This window comes from Ochlerotatus camptorhynchus, unplaced genomic scaffold, assembly GCF_037179485.1.
Source record: "Ochlerotatus camptorhynchus isolate MF236.1 unplaced genomic scaffold, CSIRO-AGI_Acam_v1.1 ptg000098l, whole genome shotgun sequence".
NCBI classification, from domain to species: domain Eukaryota; kingdom Metazoa; phylum Arthropoda; class Insecta; order Diptera; family Culicidae; genus Ochlerotatus; species Ochlerotatus camptorhynchus.
Genome location: NW_027040588.1, coordinates 806,054 through 816,772, shown reverse-complemented (window position 1 = coordinate 816,772; position 10,719 = coordinate 806,054). Strand labels below are relative to the sequence as shown.

Genomic DNA, 10,719 nt, shown 5'->3' with positions numbered 1-10,719 from the left:
GTACACCCCGTTGAATTTGTTTATTTATATGCATCATAACAATGTAAATATTATACATCAATACATATTCATGTTCATTCATGCATTGGCTTGATGTTTACTTTAACAATTAAGCAGAATTTCATACAATTAAAATAAGAAAAATAAAAACCTCATGTCGGGCATTTCTGTCAATCGGTTGCGTTCTTAGCGATTTTCTAAGAAAATCTCTCGGATTTACTTCCAGTTGTTAAGCGTATTTAAGTGATTTTTGGAAGTAGTTTCCTGTAGGTCGATCGGAAGGGTAGGTGTTTATCGTTTTATATCTCAATTCTAAGCAATGGTTCATTCATATGGTATTTATTTATCAAAATAAGTACTGTACGGATTTCGATCCATATATAACAGCTGATTCTAAATCCGTACACTTGTGCATTAACAATGACGATTCTACTTTATCCAATGTTTTTTCAGCAGATCATGGAAGCTAAATACACGCCGGAGGATTTGGAGAAGACTGTGGCAATGATGCGTGCGGGGAAATCTTACCGGGAAGCATCCAGGGATTTTGCCGTTCCATTCACCACCATAAGAGATGCCGTATTGAATCGCTACTCTCTTATTTTATTCGTATTGTAAATTTTATATTATTAATATCTTTTAATGAAGAGCGTCAAGAACCAGCCGAAAAGTAAAACAACGCAGCTCCCCTACAGGATATCACCAACACGCATATACAAATTAATACAGAGAGCAGACAGAAATGGGCAAGAGAGCATTCCCAGCAGTAGCCACTAGCGAGGAATGACCGGAAATACACATGAAAGTAGAGCGGGCGAAAATTGATAAAAAGAACGCAAAGAAACAAAGGATTGAGGAACGACAAAAGAAAAAGGTTGAGCGAGAGAGGAAGAGGAGGAAGAAAAGGAAGAAGAGAAAAGAATGTTGGAAGCTAGAAAGCATTATAACTTGAAAAGGCAATGGCAACAATGGAGAACAAGCAGAAGAAAGCTGCAGAAAAGAAGCAATGAAATATCTACATTTTTATGATTATTATTCTCTTGACGTTTTAAATTAAATAAAGTTATAGTCGTTAACTTACCAATTTTAATTTTCATGCACAAAACGAAAAACTTATCCTTGATGTCAGTTCATTGTCTTTTTTGTTGGTTTCTAAGATGGTTGTTTTTTTTTTTTTTACTTATCCGCCATTACAGGGCTACCATCTTAGGAACCGGTTAATTTATCGCTTGATGCCAGTGGGTTGGTGGAGCGTTTTCATTATCGGTGTATTAAAGATGTTTCGGTAGTCTTCTCTTCAGTTTGCTATTATTGATTCTACAACATTGCCCAAGCTACACCGCCCAGTTTAGTCCCGGTTAATAATGTTTTGTAGCGTTGAGCTGGAGTACCCCCAAGTACCAAAGTATGGCGCATCTTGCACGTTATCACATGTCAAATTTCAAAGACCTCGAAGTTGTGATCGGAGGAAAACTCTAGTAAGAATATATTATATTACATATATAAATATATATTATATTATATTTAACCCAAAGCACTGGTAAAGAATAAAATTTGGAGGAAATGAATCCTTAAACATGATATTAGTTAGCATAAAAATCCAGAACAGTCACCTTCTTAAATAAAAAGAAATCAGTTACCTCTCCTTTAAATCGATTGGAGCATCAATTAATCTAACGGTGATATCACTAGTTAAAAAAGTAAAAGTAAAAAAAATGAACTTGAACCTTTGATGAATGATTCTTATGTAAAATCAAGTACTGAATCCAACAATGTAGTCGAAAAAAATGTCAATAGGATAGTTTTCGAGACACAGCTGTGCTGAAAAAAGCTCATTGAGATCGATAGATGTGTCTCCGCGCGTCTCTTATAAAACATCGTCTTTGGCCATGATGTTTTAGCCAGGCTTGTTGAAACTCCTCAAACTCACTGGAGGTTTTAAAACACTCTTGTCCTGCGAGTTTAGGCAGCCCTCACCTCGAGTGAGTGGCGGCAGGAATATGGAAGAAGTAAACAAAAACTCCTCGAGAGAGAGGGAGAGTGAACTTCAGCGAGAGGATGATTTGACGTGAGGTGCGCTTTTCGAGACTCCGGATGACTTTTTTGTTCGACGCAAGAAGCTCACAGTTCACCCAAAGTGAGAGTAAGAGCGTGTGATAGAAAACATGAACATGAATGGCAGCAAACCTCACTCTCATTTTATCCCCCTTCGCTCACAAGCTCTGAACCTCAGTGGAGTGATTTGGCAGTAGGCATTCTACTCCTCAGAAAAATGCTACGCTCGGCTCATTTCAAACTCGCGAGTGAGGCTCCATCAAGCCTGGTTTTAGCTCTATTCTACGCGCCAGGAACACCAATGTTGCCTGCTGTTGCAGTTTATTGAACATATTCATAACAAATTGAAAAAAATGAAAAAATGTTCCACATTTTGCCTTTTTGAACCACCATTTAGCCAAAATTTTACGTTCAAAGATTCAATTCATCCCCTGACATTAATAACAAAATTTCTGATTATGGCCTTCTCAATCTAGGGAAATCCAAACGGTCACCATTTGAATTATCCTAGACTAAGAAAGACATAATCAGAATTCACCAAACATACCACTTATTTACCAGTCGCACAACCTAACATAAAAAACTCAATAGGTAAATATATCGAGGAAGCTAGCATAAGATGTAAATTATTTCAATCATGACCTTAAACATCGCCACCGTCTTAAAGAATAGTCGCTATATTCAGAGTCTGGCGGATAGAATTTCGATCTACCAAAAAGCGGCCAATTCAATATATTTCAGGCCAACAATTGAAAAGATGCTATGAACTTTTATAAACAAAACGTTAATTATTCTTTCCTTGCCAATCGAACGTAAATTACTACGAGCTTGGAGTCACGAGAAAAGGGTTTCCGAAGTTTTGTTCGCAATAGCTGATGTGCTCTTTTCTGTTGTTGGTCGTGATTTGCTCGATTGGTTCCGCTATTTGATAGCTCAATTGGTTCCCGAGATTCTATCCGCCAGACTATGAATATAGCGACTATATCTTAAAGTCTTCGCATCTTTCTGCTAGTCAATCGACATAAACTAATTGTTATGTTTACAAGCCATTTAACGCGTCATTTACATTGTCCCGATGCCATTCCGTCCCACTCTCACAGTTGGAACAGTAGGTACATTTGCCTTCCACATGGATAAAAAGGCCTCCACTGCTGCAGCCGCTCACTCCGGAGGGCAATCGATGAATTATTTACGACCGTTTAATAGCTGATGGAGCTACCAATATAGGCGTAGGCACATCGGTCGATACAGTTCGTATAGTAGGAGTAGTCGCAGGATACGCCCCCTACCAACCGCACCCGCCCAGGATCGACAATCGAACGAACGCTCTATGCCATGATGCCACGCGGCCGCCAACCGTTACCGCATAGCAAGCGGTGGTTAAATTGAAAACGGTGTGCACATTGTATAATTAATTGACTATCAATATTGACTTTTCGGAGGTGACCCCTCGCCGACTTCCGGTTCTGTCAGTTCGGGGCGGAGGAGGGCTTTTTTGTTTGTTAGGTTTACGAGCTGACTACTCGCATTGATGGCCTATACTACTGCCGACTGCCGTGGAGTTCGTCCCGCCGACACTCTTCTCAATAGGGTTGCTAATTGATTCAATTTTTTTTTTGTTTGTTTACGCTGTGACTGTGTGTGTGTTCGCACCCCGTTCGCTTCAAAATCGATTGGCGGGTGGCTTTTAATGAAATTAGTTAGCACCGATTATGTCGATATTGTAGCTCGTTGTTTATTGAAACTAAACTATAGGTGTTGTACGAGCGCTTTAATGCGGTTCAACATGATTGGACTTCGCGGTGAGCAGGGAAGCGGGGGGGGGGGGGCAGACCAGTTGCATATTGCGCAAAACTTTGTCCCTCCGCATGCAAAGTGCAAGCGACCGGAAGCGAACTGGTTTTCCTTCTGTTTAACTTTTCAGCTTCTTCGGGACTTTGAATTCCTTTCTGGAAAGTTGTGCTTTTGTCTTGCTGGGCGCCCGAGGAGCTCGTATTTGCATAAGGTTTTTGTGCTTAATTTAATTAATTAGGAGATCGTCCCTTCGTCGCCTGGCATTTGCGAGACTTCCAACCATTTCGGAATTGCTTAGACTGCATAGATCAGGCTAACAAGAATCCTGCTGCTGTTGCTCGTAGAAATGTAAGTAAATTGGTCGGAAAAGTTCTACAATAGCATCTGCGGAAAGGACGAGGAAAAATCGTGGTCGAACAGTCGCATAAGTACTTAAACTTTCTTCGCCAAACTTATTTATATTTATTCCTAACAGTTAACAGGCAGTGATTTGCATTCGAAAATTCCCTCCTCTTTCGCAACCCATTCATTCGTCGTCTGCCAGATTCTTCAAGAAGAACCACTTTCGTGGTTAGCTTTTCCATTTTGCATTTTAATTATTTAATTTCGCTCTTCAATCTGTCTCCCGCCTCGAGTGTTTCGCCAAAGTCTGATTTCCCACTATCGTAGAGGAAAATTCTCCGTTCGTCGTCGTCGTCGTCGTCGTAGATAACGTACAATTGCACAATAATACAAAACTTCCAGAGACTCGACGCCGCGCCGGTCGGAGGAGAGTGCGGCACAAAACTTTAAATTGAGATTGATCTGTTTTGTTACCGCAAATTCCCATTTGAATTTAATTTCGTAACTCGGTCTGAGTCTCTTCCCCTTCGACTGCTGGGCATTTATTGCATGCATTTGCATTTGCAGTTCCGGTGTTTCCAGAAGGCAAAGATTCATTCTACGGATCGAATCGATGTTCGACCATTGAGGTGTGCGGCGTGCAGGCTGTATCCTTATTTTCAATTACGCCCTTCGGTGAGCAATCGACCACTGGATCCGTTAGGAGAAGGAGCCCAAATGGTTTCAGCAGTTGTTTGCAGATTCAGCGTAATTAATAGAAACGCGTTAAATGGGAACGAGATAACAAATATTCGTGCATTTTATTGGTTTGTTGAGAATTTTCAGGTTTAGGGCTCACTAAAATAAGTCCCATAGTTTAATGCTCAGGAGCAATAAATAAAATATTGAAAAGGAACAATAGACCAGTGAAAAGTAGCTATTGAAAATTTAAAAAATTGCCATTGAAAATATCATTTAATTTAGAATTGAGCATAACACCTAAGTCTCTAACTTGACTGCATCTTTCAACTGGTTTCTGGCCTATAGTTATTGCTTCTTGCCTTATAACGTGCATTCTTGTAAATGAAGTGGAATTCCATTTTCTCACATTATGTTCTAAAGGTTGTCCCACATCGAATTGCATCACGGAAAAACACGCTTCAGAAAATTACCTATTGGGTATTTTCTCTTGAAAATTTGGGTAGAAGTAGTTTAGAGTGTATTGTTTACACTGAATTTTTTTATCGCTGTCAGTTTTTCGAAAGTTTGAAAAATGGCGTCACCCGAAAAGCAACGCTGCGAATTGATTTTGCGCAAGCACCTGGAAAATCCTCAACTCTCCCATCGGGACATCGGAAAACAACTCGGAATCGTGCAGTCAACGGTGAATCGTGTGATTAAGCGTTGCTACGAAACTCTGAGCATCAAACGGAAGAGGCAATGCGGTCAGAATGGATGTTATATTAGTGATCAGGATCACAAGCGTGTCGTGAAAGCAATTAAGCGGAATCTCAATCAGAGATGTAGCCAACAAGTTGAATCTGTCCAAGTCTTTCGTTCCGGGACTGCATACGTACAAAGTGCAGAAGGCTCCAAATCGTGGCGAACGGCAAAATACAGTCACGGGCCCGGAAGGCTCATTTTCTCATCATGGATGATGAGACTTACGTCAAGGCGGACTTCCGGCAGCTTCCGAGGCTACTGTTCTTCACCGCCCAGCACAAGTTTGATGTTCCGGAGGAAATAAAAAAACAGAAACTTTCAAAGTTTGCCAAGAAATACATGATTTGGCAAGCGCTCTGCTCATATGACAAACGGAGTGCGCCGTTCGTGACTACCGGGACTGTAAACGGGGAGATCTACCACAAGGAGTGTCTACAAAAGCGTCTGATTCCTCTGTTGAAGTAACACGATGGCCCTACGATCTTCTGTCCAAATCTAGCTTAACTATTCAAAAGTTGTCCTGGAGTGGTACGAAGCCAACGGGTTCATTTTCGTACCCAAGACTTTCAACCCTGGGCTGGTTCGTCTACTCCCGTTTGGTATGTAATGAACAACAGAGATACACGATAATTCATATAGTTTCTGCTGTTGATGGTTAATTTTAATGGTACTGCCAACGGCAACTACCATGACGACATCAGAGAACTTGGTACTTAACATTTGTTTAGTTGTTATAACCTTTGCTTGACACCTCCACTGGATATTTATGTCCGCCATCTTTCACTGTCTGCAAAAATATCTAACAGCTATTATCTGTGTTGTGATACTTCCTTCAACGAAAACAAATTTTCTTGCATTACCATGGTCATCTGGTCCACCGAGTACTTGGAATGAGCCAATTAATCATACTTAAACAAAGTAAGTATACATATACATGCTATATTGCGACTATATGGTTACAACTATTATGGTTACTCTGAAAGTGATGCGTTATATTATTTCTCAATGTTTTGATTTTATCCTAACCTTACCTAAATATTATAACACAGACAAACAGGCACAACACCTTGAATATTTATCATTGCAAACACTACCGCCATCTGGCGTATACACTCAACATATGACTGTAATGTATAGTCATCAAACGCAAGGGAATTGATTATGCGCGCCACAAGTGGCGGTACAACCAACTAAGAAACACTTACATAAATTTACCGTTAAAAGCGATTTCGATGAACATTTTGAGAGTGTTATTGTTGCTAACACTGCCAGTCCGAACTTTTCTACTCGGGTATCGCAGTCGTCGCGCCGCCAACCGTCAGGCCACCCCTGAGCGTAACCATAGCAACAAAATAACCATCGAAGCAAGCGGGTGTGAAAAAATAGTGAAAAATTTGTTCAGAGTGAAAAAGTTAGTTGACTTGTCTCCAAGTTTGTAAGTTTGCAATAAAATAAAAAAAAATAGTTAATCTCGTTGAAATTATTGTCCAAAAAAGTGGTCAGTTCGTGTCGTCTTTTGCTGAGGGAACCCCTGGCGAATAAACTGAAATTCCTTCCCCAACAAATAGCCTGGACACGAACTTCTCTCGACAGGTGAGAAAACACCCGGCCGTCAACGACCAGGACGATTCTTACACTTTGGTCCTTCGAATGTCAAACGACAGTTTATATGGAACCGCAGTTACGCCGCTCCAATAGAGAAACTCGGGGCGCAGTACCGAGACGATTCGAAAACTTTCTCGTGGGCCTTCCACGTCATTCGAACATGTATCGAACTCCTCCAGTCAACAGAAATCCGCAAGATCAATCGAACCTGCAATCCAGGAACGGTGAGTCCGTTCTAGCTTCAAATTAAAATCGCACGGATAAGGTATCTGTCGCTAGTTCCCGTGGTTCAAATGGAGCTCCCTCGTCTGATCGACGTTCAAGTTGAAGCCGGTCTTCCAAAATCAGCGAAGCTGATAGCCAACTTAGAGCCCTGTTGTTGGAGGAGCAGATTGAGGAAGAAGAACTAAAGGCTTCAATCGAACGAGACAGGATCCTGGCTGAAAAGCAACTGGCTGCGTTGCAGACAAGATCTAGCGCTGAAGACGGAAAAGAGGAAAGTGGAATTCCTAAAGCGAAAGCATGAACGCGAATCGAAGAAGAATGAACTGAGGTCTGGTTCAAGTCACGACTCGAGCATCTCCAGCAGATCGAGTGCGTGCACCAGTACATCGAGACGTGTTTGAAAATGGCTGTCTGAATCAGATAAAATTAAGACAGATAATGCAAACATTGAGCCGTCTAACCAATTGGCTCGACCATTATTTCACGAATCTGGAGCTAGAAATCATGTAACTGCTCCTGAACCAGGAGTGAATGAAATCTTGTCTCAGGCTTTCAAGGCGTTGCAGAGTCGAAACGTAAAAGACCTGCCTTCGTTTTCTGGTGACGTAATGGAGTGGACGATTTTTGAGAGCGAATTCAAAACGTCCACTGAAGAGTTTAAGCTGACCGATCGCGATAACCTGAGGCGGTTGAATAAGTCGCTGCAAGATAAAGCGCGCAAGACCGTGGAATCATTGCTTTCGTCTCCTGATAATGTACAGCAGATCATGAGAATGCTGAAATCTAACTTTGGACGCACGGAATGGGTGGTGGCGAATAGATTGGAAACACTGAGAAACCTGGAGAGCATCAAGGAGGGAAACATCGAGTCCTTTCGTGTTTTCTACAACGCGGTGATTGGAACCAAGGTTGCGATGCAGAATGTCAAGGCGGATAATTACTTGATGAATCCGGAACTCATCTCACACCTGACTGAAAAACTGCCTGCATTCAGCAAGCAGATGTGGGTTCGACACAAGGCCGCTTTGATGAAGGAAAATGTCGTAATCGACTTCAACATTTTCTCTCGCTGGTTGGAGGATGAGATGGACAATCAACTCGCAAGTCTAAATCCTGTCTTCAGTGCCAAGAAATCAAACTTCTCACTGAAGCCGAAGCAGATTGTTCTCAACGTCAACAGTCGTGAGGGGGAAGAGACAGCGAAGTGTCCGCTATGCTCGTCAAGATCGCATGCTAGTTTGGAGAAGTGCGAGCAATTCCGCAAGTTATCTGTTGCTCAACGTCGGTCTGCTGCTAATTCTTGCAAGGTCTGCTACACCTGTCTGAGAGCGGATAACACAAGAAGAAACTGTAAATCCAAGAAGAAGTGTTCGATCTGTGAGAAGAATCATCACGAACTGGTCCATAATGATGAACTTCCAATGACCACCGCGTCTCGCCGACCGGATACTCAAGACAGTCAGATGAACGTATGTAACGTGAACGGTAAAAACGTCAACACACGGCTCCGAGTGGGAAAAGTGAAGATTCGTGGTCCGAATGCCGTCGAGGAAGTGTTTGCCCATCATCACCTGGAGCTTTCATATTACTCCGTCCAAATCAGTCCCCCAGGAATCACGGAGGATTCAAACTGGTGAAATTTGCATCGAACTCTGAAACTCTTCTGGATTCGCTTGACCCTTCTTTAGTAGCCGAGAAGAAAGGAAGTGACACTCGTGTACTCGGTATCAGGTGGGATCTTCTTTCAGATGAATTTGTGTTCCCGTTGGATTTTCCAAAACTGGATGAGAACTTCCGTACTGGTGGCACGGTGCCTACCAAACGGCAGCTGCTGAAGTTTATGATGAGCATCTTCGATCCATTGTGTTTGCTCAGTCCGATTACGATACACCTGAAGATTATGTTCCAAGAGCTGTGGCGGTTGCAATCCAGATGGGGCGACGAAATTCCTGATAGCCTGGTCCCGAAATGGATGGAGTGGTTGAGCGAAACTGCTAAGCTGGAAGAAATACGTGTTGCGAGGTAATACTTCCCGGAGGTATCGTCTGAGCTGCATGCTTTCTGTGACGCAAGCGATAAGGCTATTGCATTTGTGATTTACATGGTTCATCGTCGAAACGGTAAGTCACTCGTTGCATTGGTGTATGCCAAGGCAAGAGTTGCTCCACTGAAATCATCGACGGTACCACGACTTGAACTTCAAGGGTGTGTTCTTGCAAGTCAAATGGTGAAGGTAGTTCAAGACGAACTAAAAATAGAAGTGAATATGCAGTACTTCTGGACCGATTCTAAAATCTGCTTGAGTTGGTTGAAGACGAGTCAGAAGCTCACGGCGTATGTTGGTTCTCGTGTCATGAAAATTAAGGAGAATGGTCATGGAGTTGATCTGTGGCATTGGGTTCCATCACAGCTGAACGTAGTTGATTTGGCTACGAAGTCCTCCAAGTTTGGTTGTATGCAGGAATGGTTGAAAGGTGCTGACTTTCTGTATCGGGATAGTGTCCATTGGCCGAACAATGAACTGCTAGAGATGTCCTCGTCTGAGTTGATAAATTTCCATACCGAAGTGATTGCTGATGTTTCCGTGGATCCGATGTGTTGTACCGTGGTTGAAGTTAAGTTGGTTGACCTTCCCGATATTGAGAGGTTCTCTGATTTCAATCGCTTGATTAGATCTACTGCGTACTACCTGAAAATGCGAAAGATTTTAGCACTGCCAAAGTATAAAAAGCCTAGATGTTTGACAATCTCCGTGAACGACATGGATGAAGCTAAGAGTGCCTGGTACAGGAAGGTACAGTCGCACATTTTCTGTGAAGAGTTGCGCAGTCTGAAGCAGACCGGATTCGTGAAAAGCAATAGTCGTTTGAAAACATATTCGCCGTTTCTGGAAAACGGAATCATCCGTCTGCGAGGTCGTGTGCAGGATGATGGAAAGTCGTTTGAAGTGAACAATCCTGTGATTCTTCCTGACAACCACCAGTTTTCAACTCTACTGATTCGTATGTACCATATCGCCAACGCACATCAAGGAATGGAGACCGTTGTTAACAATATCAAGGAACAGCACCGTATCCTGAAGATTCGCTCACAAGTAAAGAAGTACACGATGTCCTGTGTCAAGTGTCATGAGCTTAGAGCAAAACCGACCGTTCCGCAAATGGGAAACCTACCACCGGAAAGAACAACCCCGTTCGTGTTCCCGTTTACATGTACGGGTATTGATTATTTTGGACCGTTGTCTGTAAAAGTTGGTCGTCGTGTTGAAAAGAGGTG

At 42.3% G+C, this 10,719-nt stretch overlaps 1 protein-coding gene across 1 annotated transcript; it reads left to right on the top strand.

Moving 5' to 3' along the window:
- Positions 1-8,051: 8,051 nt before the first annotated feature.
- On the top strand, positions 8,052-9,080 carry LOC135698892 (uncharacterized). Its single transcript, XM_065219035.1, has one exon. It carries the CDS (start codon positions 8,052-8,054, stop codon positions 9,078-9,080), a length of 1,029 nt encoding a protein of 342 aa, XP_065075107.1.
- The last annotated feature ends 1,639 nt before the right edge of the window (positions 9,081-10,719 follow it).

What these genes read in the sequence shown, in the direction of transcription:
- LOC135698892 (XM_065219035.1), top strand. Translation starts at nt 8,052, where the DNA reads ATGGAGTGGACGATTTTTGAGAGCGAATTCAAAACGTCCACTGAAGAG.